At 50.3% G+C, this 22,393-nt stretch overlaps 8 protein-coding genes across 8 annotated transcripts; 5 read left to right on the plus strand and 3 right to left on the minus strand.

Moving 5' to 3' along the window:
- Window positions 1-944: 944 nt before the first annotated feature.
- Window positions 945-1,580, plus strand: N7481_004542 (fungal specific transcription factor domain-containing protein; the record flags this gene model as incomplete). Its single annotated transcript, XM_057263761.1, has 1 exon — window positions 945-1,580. One exon carries the CDS (start codon window positions 945-947, stop codon window positions 1,578-1,580), a length of 636 nt encoding a protein of 211 aa, XP_057125422.1.
- Window positions 1,581-1,865: 285 nt separating this feature from the next.
- Window positions 1,866-3,487, minus strand: N7481_004543 (uncharacterized protein; the record flags this gene model as incomplete). The annotated part of the gene is made up of 5 exons (XM_057263762.1): window positions 1,866-2,289; window positions 2,344-2,738; window positions 2,789-3,083; window positions 3,133-3,274; window positions 3,337-3,487. 5 exons carry the CDS (start codon window positions 3,485-3,487, stop codon window positions 1,866-1,868), a joined length of 1,407 nt encoding a protein of 468 aa, XP_057125423.1.
- An 867-nt stretch (window positions 3,488-4,354) lies between these two features.
- Window positions 4,355-6,114, plus strand: N7481_004544 (putative beta-galactosidase; the record flags this gene model as incomplete). Its single annotated transcript, XM_057263763.1, has 2 exons — window positions 4,355-4,667; window positions 4,730-6,114. 2 exons carry the CDS (start codon window positions 4,355-4,357, stop codon window positions 6,112-6,114), a joined length of 1,698 nt encoding a protein of 565 aa, XP_057125424.1.
- Window positions 6,115-8,798: 2,684 nt separating this feature from the next.
- Window positions 8,799-10,164, plus strand: N7481_004545 (uncharacterized protein; the record flags this gene model as incomplete). Its single annotated transcript, XM_057263764.1, has 4 exons — window positions 8,799-9,404; window positions 9,464-9,502; window positions 9,598-9,805; window positions 9,908-10,164. 4 exons carry the CDS (start codon window positions 8,799-8,801, stop codon window positions 10,162-10,164), a joined length of 1,110 nt encoding a protein of 369 aa, XP_057125425.1.
- Window positions 10,165-10,883: 719 nt separating this feature from the next.
- On the plus strand, window positions 10,884-15,588 carry N7481_004546 (putative UDP-glucose:glycoprotein glucosyltransferase; the record flags this gene model as incomplete). Its single annotated transcript, XM_057263765.1, has 5 exons — window positions 10,884-11,032; window positions 11,103-11,456; window positions 11,519-12,347; window positions 12,397-12,657; window positions 12,718-15,588. The coding sequence occupies 5 exons, from the start codon at window positions 10,884-10,886 to the stop codon at window positions 15,586-15,588; spliced, it is 4,464 nt and encodes a 1,487-aa protein (XP_057125426.1).
- A 151-nt stretch (window positions 15,589-15,739) lies between these two features.
- N7481_004547 (MYB DNA-binding domain protein) lies at window positions 15,740-17,335 on the minus strand (the record flags this gene model as incomplete). Its single annotated transcript, XM_057263766.1, has 1 exon — window positions 15,740-17,335. The coding sequence occupies one exon, from the start codon at window positions 17,333-17,335 to the stop codon at window positions 15,740-15,742; it is 1,596 nt and encodes a 531-aa protein (XP_057125427.1).
- A 1,157-nt stretch (window positions 17,336-18,492) lies between these two features.
- Window positions 18,493-19,320, minus strand: N7481_004548 (exosome non-catalytic core subunit RRP40; the record flags this gene model as incomplete). The annotated part of the gene is made up of 1 exon (XM_057263767.1): window positions 18,493-19,320. The coding sequence occupies one exon, from the start codon at window positions 19,318-19,320 to the stop codon at window positions 18,493-18,495; it is 828 nt and encodes a 275-aa protein (XP_057125428.1).
- A 547-nt stretch (window positions 19,321-19,867) lies between these two features.
- N7481_004549 (ribosome-associated complex protein SSZ1) lies at window positions 19,868-21,737 on the plus strand (the record flags this gene model as incomplete). Its single annotated transcript, XM_057263768.1, has 4 exons — window positions 19,868-19,966; window positions 20,025-20,061; window positions 20,120-21,018; window positions 21,075-21,737. 4 exons carry the CDS (start codon window positions 19,868-19,870, stop codon window positions 21,735-21,737), a joined length of 1,698 nt encoding a protein of 565 aa, XP_057125429.1.
- Window positions 21,738-22,393: the final 656 nt, after the last annotated feature.

Genomic DNA, 22,393 nt, shown 5'->3' on the forward strand with positions numbered 1-22,393 from the left:
TCTGCCTTTTAACACACAACTGCAGAATCAATCCTAGGCAAATTCGAAAGATCTCATCTAATGCTACTCGTACTCGAAACAAATCACTTACCTGAATCGATGAAGGTTTCTACATCCTGTTCGCAATGCAGAGTTGGCAAGCGGCGATGCATTGCGGGGCTTGCGGGGGTAAGGAGCGCATGCCAACTGTGCTCGAAGCAAGGGAAACGCTGCTCCTTGTCCAACCAGCCAAAAGGATCTCAGCGCTCTTTATTGCCGAACCCGGTATTGACATCGCCTAGTGCGGCTGATTCTCATCTACAAAGTCAGGATGTAACCAAAGACATTCGAGATAATTTGATCGACCTTTACTTACGATTCATCCATGACAAACCTCATTCTCTGTTTCACCCCTCGCTCCTGAGGAAAAGAGTGCGCGAGGAAGCCTTACCGATGGCGGTACTTTATGGCGTCATGGCACTGGCAGCGCGGTCAGTCATAGAGATGGACTATCAGACCTTACGACTGAGTCCACTAGTAGTATACTGACTTTATTTCTACCACAGGTTTGCGGACAATCAAGAAACACGTCATCAAACGAACAGCTTCTTTTCAGATGCGAAGCATCTTTTAAAAATGAATATTGATCATGTATCTCTTGATAACATACATGCGAGCATCCTCGTCGGCAACCTGTGTGGAACAGAAGGCGAGTCAGCCGGAGAGGCGGTATTTTTTGGTGAGATAAACCCACACGACGCTGTGGACCAATTCTAAAATGTATGATAGGCGTCGCATTTCGAATGGCGCATATACTACATCTCCCGGAACCCGACATAACGGACGACAGTATAACAAGGGAGATAAAGATTCGAACTTGGTGGTCCTTGTATATGATTGATCAATGGTCCTCTGCCGGTTTAGATCTACCACGACTGATGCATAACCAACAGCATAATCTCCCAATGCCAGAAATCGACTTCTGGAGGCTCGTTCCCGGGGAAAGAATGGAAAATCGATCTCAGCCTCGTCGAGGCCTGTGGGGATACATGGTTATTCTCGCTCGAATATTCGGCCACATTCAAATTCTGCACCAGAAGTTGGCAGAAGAGGCTCTAGACCAACACGAGGCCGAGGCGACCACGACTGAGCTGGCACAAGAATTTGACCACTTTCTTCGAGAGCTGCCAGCCAGTCTCCACTTCAACACCAGGAATCTAACACAACATACGGAGCTTGGTCTAGCGCAGGCATTCGTGGCTCTTCACCTAGGTTATCATCATTATTCAACTCTTCTTTACTTTCCATATCTTGACATGAAACTTGCTGAGACACCCAGCCGAGCCGTCTTCGTTGCTCGTTGCAAGTATCATGCCACGTGTTTCAGCGACTTATTAAAGATTTCACATGAAACGCCAGAATGTGAAGCAGTCTACCTGATTGTAGCACATATGACTGTGGTTTCATCTTCAGTCTTGCTTCATACACTTCTGCTTGGCAGTCAACATGAACTTCTCGATGCGCGAACACGACTCTGTTTCAACTTTGAGATACTTCTCAAACTGAAGGGATATTGGCAGGGAGTAGACCTTATGGTGTGAACATAACCCCCCTTGGAGAATATTGGGGGGTAAAAGGCTAATGTGAGATTAGATGGAGCGGCTGTTCACCTTCCAGAAAGTATGCATGCAGTCAATGGATCGAACATACACTGTGGATCAATGGACAGTCAAGTTTCTTCTTCAACATGCGATTCCCATTGGTGGAGAGATAAATACACCGGCTACATCTGATCTTGCAGAGCGAGGAAAATTTGCAAGCGATGCTTTGTCGATGCTCAGACCGGCTGGAATGAACACCAAAGGCAACACGAAATAACGGTCATTTCATGGCTCCACTGACTTGGTCTCCTGATCATGCGTACGCCCTTCGTTACCGGCGACGTTGGCATGTTCTCCGTCAAACAGCTCTGCAATCTCCTCTAGTGTCGGGCCCTTTGTTTCCACAAATAGGAACCAGATACAAAGACACTCAGTAACCAAAATTGCAATATACACGGAATAAAATCGCCACTTCAATGATTCAAGACCAATCGGATTGACATACTGGTTGAAGACAGACGACAAGGCTGTCGCGGCCATAGTAACGGCAAGACCTTTGGCTCGGATGCTGAATGGAAGGATTTCAGCGGGATATGCAACTGTCAATCCGGGCCAGGCGAAGCCGGCGACTCCATAAAAGAGAAATATCATAGCAATGACTGCGCTTCCAGCAGTCTTGTTGCCAGTTTGCGCATATACTGCTGAGCAACTATCACCTAATCAGCAATTTCCACCTCATATTGGGGCAGTTGCAGTCACTTACCCTGTCCAAATGCTAAATGTGATCAGCATGCCGAAGCCAGCAATCAGGAAAAGCAATCGTCGACCAAGGACATCGACAAGGAAAGCAGAACAGCAAATTGACACTAAAAAGCACCAAATTGTCAAACCACCATTGATGACGGACTGGTCATAAGAGGATTCGATTCCGACGGAGCTTAAGATGTCATGTAAATAATATGACACCAGACCGTTGCCCGAACACTGTGAGAAAAATGACACCAATAGAATAAGTAGGAGTCGTTTGCGATTTCCTGGTGTCTGCACAAGCACAGGCCAGCCGTTTTTCGAATTCTCCTTCTCCATACGTATTGTTTCCTGTATTTCATGGAATTCAAACGCGCAGAAAGGATCGTCTCTGTCGCCATTGGCATGATACTGAAGCTTGTTGGTTATCCCATTACTGAAAGGCTTTCGGTCTTCCTTACCTTCACTAATACTCCAAAGGCCTCCCCAGAACGATTATTCGCACAAAGCCAACGGGGGCTTTCGGGGACAAACCAGATGCCCAGAAACTGAATGACTGGCATGGCTGCCTGCATGGCGACCGGTATTCTCCATGATGCTTCCGATGTATACTTGATTGTCCCAAACACCGTCCAAGCCGCGATTATTGCCCCGACATACCACAGAGTGTTGTACATGGTAGTTAGTTTGCCACGGTGCTGAGGATGGGCAAGTTCGGTTATAAGTAGCGGCGCAGATCCCTGGGTCACGTTTGATCTTCTCGAGTTAGTTTATAAGATCTAGCTTCCAGGGAGAGTCATCTTACCCAAGCCCGACTAAGAAGCGACCCGCAAGAAACATGCTTGAGTTGACGGACGGTACGACTTGAATGATTGTTCCTATAAAAAGAACAAGTAGGCCGATGACAACGCCGATCTTTCGTCCAAAGAAGTCGGCCACATAGGAAGCTATCAAGCCTTTCAGCTAGGGTACCCCGTCATGATAGGGGATTTGAAGAAGGAAAAAATACCAAATAATAGTGCACAAACCCCACCAATGTTTTGGATTGCCGTGAAAAGACCCAGCGTCGAGCCACTTGGATTACCGAAATCTGCTTGGCCGTTAGCATGTCGCGACGTTGATGCAGCTGGGCCATATTCACAGTCTTGCCAAGGCGTCATTGTCTGCAATCCATTTAATAGCGAGCCATCGTATCCATTTGTGGAAGCACCTGGGAGTCTCAGCCACGATACTCAATGGTCAATTGATTAGTTGATATCTTTACCTAGAAACAAGATTGGCATCATCAGGTATAGCCTCCTCAGTCCAGGGTGCTTCCACCAAGTGACCTCGGGTATGTTTGAAACTCTCAGCCTGGGAAGAGATGAGAACTCGGCGTGAGATGCCGAGGCCTCATGGGCTTTGGAATTCATAGTATCCATCATATTAAGAAAAGAGAAGGTAGCTCCTTATTTGTCAACAAGGTAGATATCGGTTTGCTGAAGCCGCGGACAGGGAAGTAGTCTTACCCCCCCCCCCCCCCAGTTCAAAGCCTCTATTTATACACGAGGCGAAGTAGATATCTCGCCATCCATCTCCTGGTCTCAGTAGTTGCTATTTACCCCGGGGTTCTGCCAAATCAGGAAAAGCGTTTGCGGAGAAGTGTCGTGTCTTTGGATGCGGGATGTCGGCCAATCATAGCTAGCCAATCCCGCATGTCACGATACCTATCGCTCCGTGCGGGGGATGCACTTTGAGCCTTCCCAATGATTCCAGCGGGATATCGCCCAATCATTCCACCTGAATCCCGTTTTTATGAGCATCTCGATGGAGCCGGCTGCCGGACCGCGTTATGATCAAGTATTATCCGGCATGGTGCCACAGGCTGTACTGCGATGGCGGGGTTGATGAGGGGGAGAGGAATATATCGCGGGTATAAGAAGACACCAGTCGGAGTTGTATGATCTGGCTATTCGATCAATCCTTCAAAGTCCTTTTGTGTTCTATCTCGTGATTCAAAAACCGATTATATTCAAGTTGGGAAAGCCATGACTCTCTCTCCGAAGATCCCACACCTCCGCAAGGTCGGCGACACCCAGCAGCTGGTGGTTCATGGCCGCCCGATTCTTGCTCTAGCTGCAGAACTGCAGAATTCTTCTATGACCTCTGGGGCCTTCATGGATACCGTATGGCAGAGACTGGTAGATACAAATATTAATACAGTTTTGGGATGTGTCACTTGGGAAGATATTGAGCCAGTCGAGGATCAATTCAACTTCGCCGAACTGGATAAAGCTATCCTGGGTGCGAGAAAACATGGGCTACATCTCGTTTTGCTCTGGTTTGGGTCATTCAAAAACGGTGTGCTATGAGCTCTTATTGCAGCAGTGACCTATATGAGTTCCGACTAACCTTTCCTCAAGGCATTTCCACCTACGTTCCTCCATGGGTAAAAACCAACACAAAGAGATTCCCTCGAGCGAAGTTGAGAAAGGCTGGGGGAGTCTTGAAGACCGGTGATGTGTTGTCTATATTCCACGACGAGGGACGTATAGCCGATGCAAAAGCATTCACTCGTCTATTGCAACACATCAAAGACATTGATGGCGAACACTCGACCGTAGTCATGGTACAGGTGGAGAACGAGACCGGCCTATTGGGTGATTCGCGCGATGGCTCTGTCGCAGCAGAGAAGCTATTCCGCGAGTCTGTGCCCGAGGATCTGCTGCAATTTTTTGCACAGGACTGGGATAACCTTCATGTTGATCTCAAGGCTAATCTCATCCACTTCAAAGCTCAGAGTAAACCCCAGGGATCCTGGGAGCAGGTCTTTGGTAAAGGTCCTCAAACAGATGAACTGTTTATGGCCTATCACTACGCCCACTACCTCGAACATGTTGCCGCAGCTGGGAAGCAGCAATACCCCATCCCGCTGTATACAAATGTATGGCAAAACTATGTGGGCGAAGACGGCGACAATGACTTCCCCATTGTTGCTGGGGGCGGTGGCTATCCTGGCGATTATCCGTCGGGAGGCGGCACAACGAATGTTCTCGATGTTTGGCAACGGTTCGCTTCATCGTTGGACTTCATCGCACCCGACGTCTACTTGAACGAGTACGCTAGCTCGTGCCGCAAATATCGGCACCGCAACCAGCCGCTGTTCATACCCGAGCAGCGGCGTGATGACTATGGGGCTCGGCGCATCTGGACTGCGTACGGGTCGTTCCAGGCCATTGGGGTATCACCTTTCGGAATCGATACCCTCGAGCCCGCCACAAATCCCTTTACCAAGCATTATGGACTCCTCGAATCGGTCTCGCAGATCGTCCTCGACGCCCAGTCACGCCCAGACGCCTCGGTCGGGTTCCACTTTGACGAGCTTGCGGCGGACGACAGCGACCCTTCCAGACCGGTTGTCAAACATTGGGGAGGCTATGAGGTGACAATTGAGCGGTGCTTCGTTTTTGGAAAGGCTGGACCTGGTGCTGGAATGGTCATCCATTTAGGAGGACCAAAGTTCCTCTTGATCGGTTGGGGGTTCCAGGTCCGAGCTCGATCGTTGTCGCCGACTAGCACCTTCACCGGTTTCTTGCACTTCCGGGAGAAACAGGTTGCTAACAAAGAAACGGGGCAGCTACGAACCCTTCGGATTTTGAATGGAGATGAGACTCGTAGTGGGATCTTTGCCATGATGCCGAACGACGATCCTGACTACGGGGGCTTTCCGATTTGCGTTACAATCCCGGCTCACACGATGATCGCCGAATTGGAGGTGTACTCCATCGAGGGCAAGGATGACGTTTGACAGAACGTTAGAATGGAGAGTACGGAGTATGGATGTGTACCCAGAACTTAACTTAGCCTTTTTGTGCATATTGTTCATTTGAATCTAGGAAATCGAATGAAGATCGATATATTTCTACGATTAACGTAATGACTCGCCTCGGACCACGGAAAGTCTCAACCCACGATTCCCACTGTGTCCCCATTGGAAGGAAATCTTAAATTTCATGTCGAACCAAATCGGAGATTGAGTCCTAGACGGTCTGATCCGGGAGAAAGAGGACTGCGATGAAAACCCGCAAAATTGGGACGGATCAGAGGACGCCGGCGTTATTGGCCGCGGAGAGCCGGACTTGAAAATGGCACAGGTCCAATTCGCGATTCGGATTGCGCCCGCGCTCCACACGGATTTTCTTTGATACTGAAATCGATACCTCGAGCACAGAGATTGCCCAGCAGGAAAGGGGATAGGGAACCTGACCACGGGCCTTCGTTCTTTCATCCCAATCTGATATCCGGCCCGAGGGATTGGAAATTGGGAGCCCAGTGTCCAGGTACTCCAGGGGCATGATGCCATGATCGCCGTCTAGCCCGTGTTAACACCCTCGTGAGCGAAGGTGTTCTGACGTATCCACCGGACAATGAAAGGAGCGTTGATCGTCATGCCTGCACAGTCTGGGCTTTGGGATCGCTGGTACTGCGGAGCTGAAGCCAGATCCACTCCGCTGTCCTGTTTTTGGAAGGTCGTGTCTCTGTCCCCCACGAGCAGAGAGGGCCGGGGCCTTTTGTCCCCAGCTGGGAGGATTTTTGTCTCTCCCACCGTACCGGTAAGGAACTACTATCGCATGGACGCGGATGCAGGAGGACAAGCGTGACAGGCCAGCATCTGCGCGAGGCTGCATGCCTACGAGTGTGTACCTGGGTATGTACAATATCGGACATGAACTGTCAAAGCAGGCATACGTACGATCTATCATGTCGGGAGTCAATTGGCAGAAGTACGACAACCGAGCCAAAGTGAGGAATCTGAAACGACGCAGGTACCAAGTGTGCGTTTCCGTGGGTCGCGAGCGGGGGTGACACGGCGAGAACCATGGGTATCGCCTCCGATTGCGGTTGTTTATTGTGGATGAAGTCAGGATAGAGATAGAGATAGAGATAGAGAATCTTGATCGAGTTGGGGATGCGCTGTGTGTACGATATGTACTGGATCCTCTACTACTCCGTACGAGTAGTAGCAATCGTTTTTGCCCAGTCGAGGCTGTCAAGATGAGAGTGGCAACAGGGTTTTCGCCGGCCCCACTAATGAAGAGGCACCGTTTCGCCTCCAGCGAGGCTTGGAGTGACGACGACACATCCTAAAAAAAGGCTGATCGTGTGGATTGCACAGCACAACTCTGTGCTCTGTGCTCTGTGCGCTGTGCTCTGTCGAACTGGTTCACACGGGTTGTATCGAGTCTGCCTGCGAGGGACGCCTCTGGCGCGCTCGTCACACAATTGTCACGGTCGGGGCGGCCCCAATCTACCATACTCGTAGGTATCATGCAGGACGAGTCAAGCCGACCTCGTATGCGAGTATCATACAAAAGTACCTAAAAATGAAAATAAGAAATAAAAATAAAACCAATGGAAGGCGAATTTGGGTCTAAATTGAGGACACAACGGGTTAGCATCCAGGGACGCGGTCGCGGATGCACGACGACGACGCTAAAGCAAGTACCCAGAGCTTCGGGCTCGAAAACAGCAGCCAAGCGAGGCAAATTGAATCCTTCCAGTTTAGCGACGATATTAGACGGGAGGTCCAGTGGGCCATCCGGAGGGCCGGAAGTCCAACATTTGTCTTTTCCCCCCCTCGGTCGCCTTCCTGGTGCCGGCTGAGTGCAGGTGGAGCCTCGAAAAAACGGGCGATGGATCCATAGAGTCGGGAAGCGTGAGAGGCCCGATGGAAGTGGAAATGGATACGGTAAATCTGATCCACCGTGGTCTGGACTGACAGAGTGGATGGGGGAGGGAAGTGTGTGTGTGTCTGTGGGAGTGTGGGAGTGTGGGAGTGTGTGGGAGGAGGTTTAACAGTTAACTGTTCCTCCCCCGGCTCTCTCCCACGCTCCCCTCATCTTCAATCTTCAACTTCTCCGACCTCTACCATCCTTACCATTCTTACCATTTTTACCAGCCTTTCGTTCCTTGAAACATCTGTTTCACTTCCTTTCTCTCGAGAGCAAGTCTCCGACACTTTCAATCCCTCCGAATCCAAACCTTCATTTTGGGTTACTTTGCTTCATATCACATCTTGCAGCTGCCTAGCCATCGAACAACGACAGCTTCTCAATTTGTGACCCCCTCGCTTCGCCCTTCGGATTCATCTCAAACATCCGCCTCCCCCTCAGCCACACTTTTTTCTTGCCACTTTGACACAGAGCATGGCCGCTGTCTCCGTCTGATTCTCCGTCCCGCCCTCGTTATTATCAACCCTATTTTTCACTTTCCTCTTTCTTTTTGCTCTCCCTCGTCTCACGCACTCACCCCTTTGGCGTGTTTTGAATCATCCCAGCCCTCGGCAATCCAGATCAGACAGAGCGTTGTTATTTATGCTCTGCTGGCTGTCCGAACTATCGTTTGATTCTTCACCATCAAAAATACATACATTCTACTTCCCTTTCTCTCCGCCTTCCCTCCGCTATCACCTCCGCCATCACATCCGACAAAATGTCTCCTCGTTCCCCGCAATCTTTGGACAGCCCAAATGGTGCGGCTCTCACCTGGATTTTCGATCATTGTCTTCGCTACCCGGCTTCCTATGAGATCCCATTGCGAGACATGTACACATTTAACTGTAATCCGACGAATACTCCATTCCCTCGCACTCGTTCTCCCGAAACCGCTTTCTCCCCCCGCAACTCCGCCTCCACCCACTCATCTCGCTCCTCCAATGGCTCTTTCGATGCCGCCGCAGACTTTCGCTCGCTCATGAGCCACCAAATTGCGAACCGGAGCTCTCAGCCCTGCGAACTTCCTGTCTCCTTCCTGACAGGATTTGTGCACCGTTGCTTTACTGCTGAGCTTGAGAGTGTGGATTTCCCCCAAGCTCTGACTGCTATTGATTATCTCAAAGATCTCGAGACCCGTTGGAAGAAGGAAATGGAGGCCGCTCTGACGCGATTGGGTATCAAACGCGAGGACGCTGAGAATCCGAATTCCTCGGGATTTGCCGGAAAATATCCCGGTGTTATGACTTGGTTACACACGATGAACGCCAAAGCTCGCACCGTGACCGCCCTGTACACTCAGATCTACGTTGGCCTGCGTCGCTGGGTGAGTACCACTAGAACTACACTAAAAACCAAATCGCTGGTGACTAACCTATCATCCAGGTTCTCATTAATGATATGCTGCTTGAGCCTCAAAACAAGGTGAACCACATCGCCATGCTCAATACTTTGTATCCACCCGTCTCCGACAAGACCCGAACACCAACCCCCCCCACTTGACTTATCAGCATTTGAAGACTCAGCGGGATGGCTTCTTCCGGTACATCAATGCGGTCGCCATGAATGGCAAGGAGGCATTGGACCCCGTTATCGTCCAGGGTGCACCCGAAGGCGAGGCTACCTCGTGGGGACCACTGCATGATTGCCTCGTGCGCTATGTGGACCACGTCAATGAGCTTATTAATGAGTGCCTGGTGGTCACCGAGCCCTCTTACTTGTCTGAAGGTGGCTCCCCCCCACCGCAACAAGAACCGCAAGGCCGATTCTGGTATTAGCTTTGGTTCCTCTGGAATTGAAACCAGTCTCGCCGAGGGTGAAGCTGAGAAGCCCCTCCCCACTTCCCCATTCCCAAGGCACACCCGGCCAAGACCGGTTCTTTCCTTGAGCGCATTGCCCGTGAGGTGCGATCCCTGGGCCCTAATGCCCGTACCAAGAACCTCAAAAAGATGAAATCTACCACCGCTCTCGATTCTCGGCCTGGCAGCCAACAGAGCTCCGCAGAAAGCTCCTTTTTTGAGATCGATGAGCAGAAGCGCCGCCGCTTGCTTGGCGAGGCGACTAGCCGCAAAATTTCCCAGTCCTAGAAGTCCAGCTTCATTTGAAGCAGGCTCTTCGTTCTACCCACCCGCCTGGACTGGTCGACTTACATTCTTTCGTTGAGCCTGGACTCAACTCAATTTCCTTTTCTACAACTTTTCACTCGAAACATTTCACCCATGGCGTCTGATACTCTGAAAGAAGAAAAAAGTGGTCATCTGGGATACACATAAACTGAAATTTCTCGTCATTTACTCGGAGCAACAAGGCGAACGGTCATAGCATGTCATGGAAGACAAAAAACTGGCGCAGGATATCTACTTTATTTTACGAAATCATGTCTGAACGAACAATCAAAGAAGCCAAATCAATTAAAATACTCCCAACGAAGCCTTATATCCATCGTAGCAATGATTCTCTAGTATTTAATCCTAATTCTCAAACTGGGAATAAATAGATGCTACTACATCCTAGTACTACTAGTACCGGTGCTGGCCCAGGGTGACCCTCACCGCCCGGAGCTGCCACGCTGATAAGAGATAGTGAACCATCCAAGTATCCTATGTCGTGGCAAGATCCACCGGCGAATCTCCGCGTTTGTTGACGATTTGAGCATTGGCTCGTCTGGCTCGTGATGCTTTCTATGACCTACAAGCTGACGAAATAGAGCACACGCAAACTTGAACCGCCGGGCCTGTTCCCACTTCAATAATCTTCATCTAACGTCCCCGTCCCTTTCACGATCTCCGCGATCCATTGCGCGAGAATGAAGGTCTCCTCAAGATCCCACACTCCGTGGCATTGGTACGCCACCATCGGGGCTTTCTTACCTGGCTTACTTGTCAATGGCAGCCCGTCTGTCAATGTCGCACTTCAAGCTTCATTCGATTCTTCTCCGTACTTGGTGGAGTTGCTGTACGTTGTCCCCTACCGCTGACATTCGCTCCGAGGCCGTCCCAATTGCTCACACACCAACCCTATTTAGAGAGTCGGCTGCCGAAGAGAATGCGACATCATACTTCCCATTGCTCGACCGAATTGCCGGTGGCTCTTTCGAGGATGCCATCACCGAAAAGGAGCTTTACGACCGCTTCTTGCAGGTCGTCCATGAAGATGGCCACCTTCGCACCGCCGAAAGCCTCTCCTCCTTCAAACTATCGCTTGCCATTCGATCACCTGCTCCTCGAATTCAAGCCCACTACCAATTTTATAATACCTCCGTTCAGCAGTCCTTGATGGCCGCTCAAGATGCCGCTTGTCCAGTCTGGGTTCATTACGAGGACAAGCAGTACTGTTCATCCACGATGGAGCGTGCGCAACAAGATGTCGAGGGAGAGCTGTAAGTACACCGAAACTTACTTCATTGTTTATGGAGAGCTGACTTCAAGTTCTCTCGCCAAGGGAATCTCGGGAATTGCCCTTTGATCGAGTCCTCGGAGATTTGTCACTGCCACCGGCTGTACTATACGCGGATGTTTCGGCCCCCATGTTCAAGGAATTTCATGAGATATTAAGCGATATGGCAAAACAAGGACAAATTTCGTACCGTGTGCGTTATCGACCTCCTCAGCATTGGACCTCTCGCCCATTGTTCGTTTCTGGATACGGCGTGGAGCTTGCTTTAAAACGAACCGATTATATTGTGATTGATGACCGCGATGCCGAGAAGCGGGGTGGAAGCCTGGAGGAAGCTGCTCCGGATGTCCTAAAGGAAGATGCGCCGACCGATCTGCGACCTCTCTCTTCATCCGAGGTCTCCAGGTTGGGATTAAATGCCGCAGCCTTTGTTATGGACAGCGAGGACCCCTTGAACACTTTGCTAAAGCTGTCACAAAATTTCCCTAAGCATTCCTCTACGGTGGCTGCTCACAATGCTTCGAAAGATCTCTTGAACGAAATTCGCTTTAACCGAGCGAGAATGATCCCGGCGGGATATAATGCGATGTGGATCAACGGTGTTCAAATCGACTCGCGCCAGATTGATGCATTCTCCCTTCTAGATATCCTCCGCCGCGAGAGGAAATTGATCCAAAAATTCCGTGATCTCGGTATCTCTGGCCGGGATGCAGTCAGACTCTTGTCTCATCCAGCTCTTGCAGAGGCACGTGCGGATGACGAAGCCCAGCGATATGACTACCGTGATGAACTGGAAGGTGGCGAGGTCATTATTTGGCTGAACGATCTTGAGAATGATTCTCAATACGAAGATTGGCCAGATAATCTTGAGGCTGTATGTTCAAGACCTATAATCTTTCTGGAGCACGGCTAATTATCGACAGTTCATCTCCAATGCTTACCCAGGACAAATTCCGCCGGTTGCCCGCGATTTGCACAATGTAGTTGTACCTCTTGATTTGTCGGATCCTGAAGACATGCTGCTGGTTGTCAGACAACTCCAGACGTTTGTCAAGCGCTTGATCCCGGTCCGATTCGGATTAGTCCCTATGGCTTCGTCATCAGAGTCTACCGCCCAAATGAAAGTAGCGCACTATCTGTATGAAACATTTGGACTGTCGTCTTTCATACAGTATCTGGAAGAGGTTGGTCGGCTGGTATTTCGAATCATCCTCCAACTACAAAACTAACCAATATGTCGCTAGTCTGTGTCCACGGCGAGGGGCGGCAATCCGGACAAGGCAGCCTTTACTTCTGCGACTCGGGGCCAAGACCCCCGAGAAGAGAAGGAGGCTCTTTCATTAGAAGAAGTCCTGAAAAGTGAACGCTACGAAGCTATTGCCACCACAACAATCAAATACCAGCGTCGATTGAGCCTCAGCATCGAAACTCCTAATATATTAGTCAACGGCATTCCCATGACTCGTGAAGGCAACTGGATGCAGGAAATGAGTATGCTGATCGGCCGCGATCTTAAGCTTGTCCGACAGGGAATCATGGAGGGTGTTTTCGCTCCCGATGCTTGGCTGCCGGAATTCTTTTTGGCTGCTTCATTTGAAAGACGCAACACGTTCCTGATGCCAGAAGATCCTAAGAGCGTCCGGATTGTCGACCTCGCTGACGCACTGGGATCGCAAGCGGACGTCCTTGATCAATTACCTCAAATTCCAGCAAAAGATGGCTCACGGGATGGTATTCATCTCATTGTCGTTGGTGACTTCGAGTCGAAAGAAGGAAGACAATTGCTTTCCGATGCATTGACCTTCCAGAAGGATAATAAGCAGGTTGAGATTCTCCTAGTCTCTAATGGTGCCTCGGATGCTGAGCAAAACAGTCCTCTTTTGGAGAAGGTTTACCAATCAATGATAAAGGGTGAGGACATTGACCAAACTCTAGCTCTCGTCAACGCCTTTGAAAACGCAGAAACCGATGTTTCTGAGTCAGAAACCCAAGGTAATCTTGGACTCCACCGACGCCTTGCCCAAAAACTTGGATTCGAGCCTGGCGTCGAGGGTTTAGTCGTCAACGGCCGGGTTGTTGGCCCCATTGATAAAGAAGATGGCTTGACTATCGATGAGATTGACCAGCTGATCAACTATGAGCGGACGAAACGTGTTGATGCTGTTACAAAGGCTGCCATGAACCTGGGCCTGAACATGCGGATCTCCAAACCTCTTGACCTTGCCAAGCTCTCTGCGCTTGTTTCTCTATCCACCGTCTCAGATGTTCCGGAAGGGATTTTTGAGTCCACCCCTGACTTCAGAATGGATCTGTCTGAAAAGTGGAAGATCGACCACTCTGTGATTACAGTCTCTAACTCTGAAGACCCCGTGATCAACATTGTTGCTTCTTTGGATCCAGCTTCCGAAAATGCTCAACGATGGCTACCCATCCTCAAGGTTCTCTCCGAACTAGCCGGTGTCAAGCTCAAGATCTTCCTTAATGCCAAAGAGGAGATGAAGGAGATCCCTGTCAAGCGATTTTATCGCTATGTGCTCGATTCTGAGCCTTTGTTTACCAGTGACGGCTCAATTTCACGCCCTGGGGCATCGTTTTCCGGTGTACCTGTCGAAGCCTTGCTTACACTGGGAATGGATGTCCCCTCTTCGTGGCTCGTTGCTCCGAAGGATTCTATTCACGATCTGGATAACATCAAGCTGGGCTCACTCAAGGACGGCTCCAACGTCGATGCAATCTATGAATTGGAGCATATCCTTATTGAAGGCCACTCTCGCGATCTGACTACCAATTCGCCGCCACGAGGAGTGCAACTCGTCCTGGGAACAGAAAATAGACATCATTTCGCCGATACCATCATCATGGCCAACTTGGGTTACTTCCAGTTCAAGGCGCAGCCAGGTCTATGGCAGATTAACCTTAAGCCCGGCCGAAGCGAGAAGCTCTTCAAGATCGACAGTGTCGGTGGCCTTGGCTACCGCCCCCAACTCGGCGATGAGAACAATGAAGTGACCCTCCTCTCCTTCCAAGGTCGAACGCTTTTCCCCCGTCTCTCCCGCAAGCCAGGCTACGAAGACGAAGACGTTCTAGACGATGGACCTCGCTCTGGTTCAGCCATGGATTTCGTATCCAAGGGCCTCAACTTTGCCTCTGGTGTTCTTTCTAACGTGGGCGTAGGCTCCAAAAACGAACATGCCGATATCAACATTTTCTCTGTCGCTAGCGGCCACTTGTACGAACGCATGCTAAATATTATGATGGTGTCGGTCATGAAGAACACCAAGCACACCGTCAAATTCTGGTTCATTGAGCAGTTCCTCTCGCCCTCCTTCCGTGCTTTCCTTCCTCACCTTGCCGCCGAATATGGCTTCTCCTATGAGATGGTCACTTACAAATGGCCGCACTGGCTTCGCGAACAGCGTGAGAAGCAGCGTGAAATTTGGGGCTACAAGATGCTTTTCCTAGACGTTTTGTTCCCGCTTTCCCTCGACAAAGTCATCTTCGTGGATGCAGACCAGATTGTTCGCACGGACATGTATGATCTTGTTAACCACGACCTACAGGGTGCGCCATACGGCTTCACGCCAATGGGCGACTCTCGAACCGAGATGGAAGGTTTCCGATTCTGGAAGCAAGGCTATTGGAAAACATTCCTGCGCGACAGACCATACCACATCTCGGCGCTGTATGTCGTTGATCTGAAACGCTTCCGTGCGATTGCGGCGGGCGATCGTTTGCGTGGCCAGTACCAGATGCTCTCGGCTGATCCTAACAGCTTAAGCAACTTGGACCAAGATCTTCCGAATAACATGCAACATCACATCCCTATCCACAGTCTACCACAGGAGTGGCTGTGGTGTGAGACTTGGTGTTCCGATGAGGATCTTGCCACGGCCCGTACTATCGACCTGTGCAACAACCCGCAGACTAAAGAGCCGAAGCTTGCGCGTGCTAGACGACAGGTTCCCGAGTGGACAGTCTATGATGACGAGATTGCTGCAGTGGCGAAGCGCGTTGATGCGGAGCAGGTTAGATTTGTGCAGACGGGCGAGGAGGTGGACCGAAAGGAGGATGTCGAAGAGAAGGAAGTGGATGAAGACCGCAAGGATGAACTATAGACGTGTTTTCTTCTACTACCATATGTATAAGAACCTCAAATTTACAGACTTGATTATAATCCATTCATCACTGTAGACGGTAGTACATAGTTGCGGTTTGGTCTATCGAATTACCTCCCTATTCGTAAATACCCCAGTCGGTTATCTATTATCATCCTTCCATTTTGATTCGGCCATGATCGTCAAGATCAGACATATCTGAATCATTATCAGAGCCGGCCTGCGACTGGACTGAAGATGCTTGCTTGTATTGAGTGTGGTTGTCGATGTCGGCCTTATTGACCGCAGATGTCCTCTTTTCCTTCAATGATTTCCTGCGTTTCTTTTCCTGCTTGCGTACCTCTTTTGCCCTCGCTGGAGTGAGCCCCTCGGCCTCGGCAAGCTCTTCTATTTCCCTCGCCTTATTCTGCCTCTTTTTTTGCTTCTTCTCGGATGCTGACTTGGATCGTTGAGTGGTGGGAGAAGAATGCCCATCGTCATCATCCTCGGACGAAGAGGCTTCTTCCTCGACCCGCTTTTGAGTTGGAGATTCGCTGTGGTCACCGGATACTGGTTGCGATCCTAGATCTGCTTCAGGAGCGGACTCGGTTGTAGCCCTAGTTTCCTGGGCAGCCTGTGTTGACTCATTTCCCTCGTCGTCACTCTCCTCGACGTATTCCTTGCTCTTTGGAGTCTTTGGAGTGCTGGGCTTTTCACTCCCCCTTGAGTGCCTTGGATCAAAGACAGCATTTGGGTCGGAAGTGGCCCGTGTTTCCAGAACGAGCTTTCGAATCTTGCGCCATCTGTCGGCGCATTGCTGGCGGGACCGAGTGTTGTTCAATTGATCACTAATCTTGCCCCACGGAACAAGTTTATCGTCCATTTCATACACATCAGAAGACATGTCTAGCTTTTCGGAACTTTCGCTGACCTGTATCAGGTATCGAAGCAGGTCTCGCAGTTCCTGCTCACTCCACGGTCCATGATTCATAGTCGTGCGGTGTTCGAGGCGATTCTTCCACCGTTGTGTAACATCATCGGAGCTACGGCCGAGGAGCTTGGCGATCAAAGTGTACTTTGTTCCATGTTTAGCGCGCAACTGGATAAGTTCTTCGTCTTGTTCCGCAGTCCACTCATGTGGTTTCTGATCGGAGTCCTGGAAATGTCTGCGCATGAAGCGATAGACTGATCGGCGGTCCCGATCGGGCATAAGTTCATAGATGGAAGACCAGAACTCGCTTTTGGTACAAAGGTCGGTTGGGCAGGGGAAGTCTTCGCCCTCGCGCTCGGAATGTTGCACCATCGCGTCGAATTCCCGTGCTTCGACCCCGTGGAGATTGCAAAAGTCGACCTTGTATTTCTCCACGGCTCGAATTTCATCCTCCTCATAGACTCCAATTTTCTTCCCGGTTTTACCAGCGAAACGCGCTTTGCGGGGCTTCTTTTCTTTACCTGGAGTGCCGTTGGGTCCCTGATTGGGTGTCTCTTCAGGCGCCGGAGCGGCAGAGTCATCTGCATGGAAACCGTCCAGTTGTGTGATGATGGGCTTTTGATCCACTTCCGGTTCGATGAGGAGAGTCGTGCCATTTACAAGATCATCTCTGTCATGATGCTTGTTCTTCTTGCTTTTCCGGCCGGGCTCAGACTCGCGCTTTCGCTTCGAAGAGGACTTGGCGCCATTGGTCGAAGTTGGATCGGAAGTATCTTTGCTCTTGTTCTTGTTCTTTTGCTTGTGCGTCTTCTTGTGTTTCGGTTTATCGTCGGTCATTGCGACTTGCGCATTGGGCGATCGGGCGTCTGGAAGCAATCAGAACCAAAATGATATGGTAAAATCAGGCGAGAGCGCGTCGCATATGCATGAGCTTACCAGAGGTATGCGAATAGGAGTTTTCGGGTTGGGGCAAACTTGGTCTTGCCATCTTTTTTTTCGCGGTCAAAAAACGGAGTGGAGTGCTGCTGCAATCTACTCTCCAAATTTTGACGCGGACCCAGGCAGAATTCCTCGCCGCCCCAGTACCTGAAGCCGCATTCCGGAAATTTGACCGGCAGAAAAAAAGAGGAATGCTTACGAGTATGGTTCCATGTACTAATATCTATAATTATGAGTTATCGTATGGATAGATGATTATTTAAGTCTATTACAATTTACCGAAGTGCCTCACGAATTGATTATTGAATAATAACAAGGTCTCATGGATGAAAGATTGTATGTTTGTTGGCCTATAGTGTAAAAGACAGGTTAGGGTGGGCGGAAGAGATAGCGGTGTATACATGCAAAGGCCATCCCAAAGGCCGTCTGCATGTACCCGGAGAGAGTACTAGTACGAGGCAGTAAGTATCACGGAAAAACTTGAACATACATCCATAGGACCTCGTTGACCTTGGAATGGCTGAATTCATGAGATTCTTTACCCGCTGGGAAATGGTACGATACTTCTAGTAAAGAATAGTGTGTTATCAACTTAAATTTATTGCTTCTCCCTAAAAAATACTATGTTCCTTAATCTGAGTTAGAGGAGGAAATTGAAGGGAGTAACGCTAAAACATAATAATTCATGGCTCATATAAAGTCTATGTATTGCACCGCGGCGTGAGCTGCCCGGCCGACTTTCATGCAACTTGCATATAGCTCCGGTTCGAATGCTCTCAATGTGTGGGTCCAAATCTCCTTTTGACAATGGACACATTCAAGAGTGATAGCAAAGCTCAGGGTGAACTGCGAGAGGCCAAGAGTATCCAGAGCGGCGGGAATATTGTAGCTTTGCTTGTTGATTGCAAACCGGCGAGTTTTTGATTGCCGCTGTTTTCTCATGGAGATTGGCCGGTGAAGGTATGGAAAGCGGTGTCGAGACCGCAACATTTCAAGCCCAAAGGAAGGAGGGGACTTCATCTGTTCCCCTGTAGACAAACGTCAGCTTGGGGCTATCAGGAAATAAGCTTCATCTCCCGAAGAACCCTAGTGACTAATTTCTTCTGGTCCATCGTATTCAAGTTTTTGTCGTCGGTGGTTTGAAGGCACCGTCCGACCGCGATGGTAGATTTGACAGCATTTTCACCCGCTGCTGAGCAGTCAATCCAGACTTTTCCGTTACGGCCAACGGCGATCTCAAAGCCACCGAGGCTTTCTAATTTCTTTCCAAGCTCAGCAAGAACCACAAGCCCATCGATGGCATCACCGTGGTCTGCGGAGGAGGAGCTCGCACGAATTAACCGCGCCGAAAATCCCGTGGAGATATCAAAGACCATGCCACCAGTAAGCGGACCGAGACCACCCGGCTCGGCCTTGCCGGTCGCCGGGTTGACACAGGTGATCTCGATTTCGGCACCTGCGCCAACACCCACTGACGAAACTCGCGCGTACACCAGATCGCCACCCTTCAACATGGGCCGAGTTTTCTTGGTGGCGCCTTCGAAGGAGAGTTGACCTAATAGAGCTTGTGCTGTGTGTGGGGTCACAATGCAATGAAAGTAATCGATGCTGGAGTGGTGAACCTGTGCGATGACAAGGTCATTGGTCGTAGGAATATATCGGCGGTTGGAGAAGGATTGAAGAGAAACAGTGTTTCGCTTAGCATCGGTCGTCAGAATGCCAGCTTGTGTTGCTGTGAGGACATGGTTCGACGCTGCTGGCTTCGCTGAGGGCTGCGACAGAAGACGAACGCCTGATCCTAGCTTGAGAGGATTGTTTTTGATGGATGGGAGGTGGCTACTGGGCACCTCATCACCAGGGAGCAGGATTAGGGGCGTAGACATGGCGTAAATAGCCGTTAAAAAAAAGGCTCCAGGTCTGTTGGAAATAGACGACTTGAGTATTGAAGCGATCAGGATATTAAGCGCAAAGAAAACGTATTGCTTATCAGCACGTGACACATATTGCCGCCCGCGGTAAAGGCCCCTGGTCAGCCTAACTACCTTTACCACAAAGACATGGGATCTAGGAATCAGAAGGTAATACCTAACTATAAAGATTCAGAAGCTAAATCTTCCAATTGGAAGATCGAGATCGAAGTATATATAGAGCAAAAAATTAGAACTTCGTCAGTTCGTAATACATATTGTGGTAACCTTGAAAAATCCCATTAACGACTGCCTGTGGTTGGTTGTACCGCCACACTGCTATCGATAAGCACTAGCCACGCTTCCGCCGAAAATCTTCAAATTTTTCGATTTGGCTTCCCCCGCTATTAAGACATTCACCCCTTCGTCGGACACTTTCCCCCCCGACTATTCTCCCTCACACACTGTGTCGTGGAAATTCCTTTTTAATTTCTTTTAACGAATTTTCTCTTTCACATTAAAAATGGGTGACGCAGCCAACGGTGTCGCCGCTCAGGCGGAGCGCTTTGCTATCGGTATCTCCTTTGGCAACTCCTACAGTTCAATTGCTCGCATTTCTGCTGTACGTCGAATCGCTCTATCTCTGTTCAAGACCAATCGCTGATATTTGAAATATATAGGATGGCAAGGCTGAGGTCATCGCTAACGAGGAGGGTGGTATGTTCTCTTGTCCCCCGCATATCTACACCGAATCATTTCAAACTGACCCTGTTAGACCGTCAAATCCCTTCCGTTCTTTCCTACATCGAGGGCGAGGAGTACCACGGTACTCAGGCCAAGTCCCAGCTCATTCGCAACTCCGGCAACACCGTCGCATACTTCCGGGATTTCCTGGGCAAGGACTTCAAGTCCATCGACCCGACCCCATGCCACGCCTCTGCCCACCCCCAGCAGAGCGAGTCGACCATTGCTTTCTCCATCCGTGACACCCCTAGCGAGACCCCTAACTCTGCGACCGTTTCTGAGATCACCACCCGCCACCTTCGTCGTCTCAAGCAGTCCGCCACTGACTTCCTGGGCAAGGAGGTCAATGCGGCCGTTATCACCGTCCCCACCAACTTCGCCGATGCCCAGCGTGAGGCTCTCGTCGCCGCCGCTAAGGCTGCCGGAATTGATGTCCTCCAACTCATCCACGAGCCCGTTGCTGCCGTCATGGCCTACGATGCCCGCCCTGAGGCCACTGTTACCGACAAGCTGACTGTTGTGGCTGACCTGGGCGGTACCCGCTCTGATGTTGCCGTTGTTGCCTGCCGCGGTGGCATTTACACCATCCTGGCTACTGCCCACGACTATGAGCTGGGTGGGGCCTCTCTGGACCAGATCATCATCGACCACTTCGCCAAGGAGTTCTTGAAGAAGCACAAGATCGACCCCCGCGAAGATGCCCGTGGCCTGGCCAAGCTCAAGCTGGAGGGTGAGGCTACCCGCAAGGCTCTCAGCCTGAGCTCCAACGCTCAGCTCAGCGTCGAGTCCCTCGCCAACGGCATTGACTTCGGCTCCACCGTTAACCGTACCCGATTCGAGCTGCTCTCCGGCAAGGTCTTCGGCCAGTTCACCCGTCTGATTGAGCAGGTCGTGAAGAAGGCCGATCTCGATGTTCTGGACATTGATGAGGTATGCGAAATAGCTAAAATTTTTAAGAACCTTGATTGATATTAATATTTCCGTAGGTCATCTTCTCCGGCGGTGCTTCCCACACCCCCAAGATCGCCCAGCTTGCTCGCAACATCTTCCCCGAGAAGACCGCCATCTTGGCTCCCTCCACCCTCACGTCGGCGATCAACCCCTCCGAGCTGTCTGCCCGTGGTGCCGCTTTCCAGGCCTCTCTGGTCCAGGAGTTCGACCACGAGGACATCGAGCAGTCCATTCACCCCATGGTCACTGTTACTCCCCACCTGAGCAAGGCCATCGGCGTTGAGTTCACCTCTAGCACCGACACCACCTTCCAGCCCCTTCTCAATGCCGAGACAGCTCTTCCTGCCCGCCGCATTGCTCAGTACGTTGCCCCCAAGGAGGGTGGCGATGTACTTGTCCGTGTGTGCGAGGGTGCCCGCGACATCAAGGTCACTAAGCCTGAGCCCAAGGCCAAGGAGGAGAAGCCCGCTGACGACGAGGACTCTGACTTCTCTGATGAGGATGACGAGGAGGAGGATGTCCGTGAGATCGTCTGGAAGACCGAGAAGCCCGTTGCCGAGCTCGCCGTCAAGGGTGTCAAGGCCGGCGCCAAGGTCGAGGTCATGGTCCACGTCAACCCCGACCTGGGTCTCCAGATCGCCGTGCGCGAGGTCGGTGGCTCTACTGCCGTCCGTGGTGCCATCAACGGCTCCGCTTAAATGACACCCCCCTAAAAAAACCGATCTCTTTATGGTGTGATGATGCATGCATGACTGATAGAGGCTGTGCTTTTGTTTCTCCTTTTTCCCCTTTTGTCTACCCGTCATTATCTTTTTGGAGTCATCTATTTCTTCGAGTTTTGCAAATATTTATAGACTCACAACTGGAAGTAACCAATTAAGATATTTTCCACATGTTCAAGTATTTGATCCACGGTCCTTAGCTCCCGATTTCAGCCTTGTCACCCCAAGGGCTCGATGACGAACACCCTCGGGTTCCTAGATTGTTTCCAAACTGCTCTGCTTTTTCGTCTACGCTATAACGAAATTTCAGTTTCGGCAGTAAGTGTTGCCGAGTAGAAAGGCTGATTTGCTGAGGTCAACTAGAAATTATATTACAACTAGATTAAATAGATAGAACGGACATCGGACTCCAAAAATCCGTGAAACAATTGTAACATGAGCTCGTCAACAATTCATTGACCAAAAAAAAAGAAAAACCAGGCTAGTAGTGCCATCACCATAATGGCATGCGGCATCGATAGGCAGGTATTGCAGTAGCGATCGTAGATTTTCGTAACAGCATAAAGGAGCGTGAGGATGAAGGTGAGGCGGTGCTTCATTCAGAAATCCAATGATCACTGAAACATATCGTA

Source organism: Penicillium waksmanii (assembly GCF_028829765.1).
Source record: "Penicillium waksmanii strain IBT 27052 chromosome Unknown utg000004l:1.0-5674109.0:1.0-5678898.0, whole genome shotgun sequence".
NCBI lineage: Eukaryota > Fungi > Ascomycota > Eurotiomycetes > Eurotiales > Aspergillaceae > Penicillium > Penicillium waksmanii.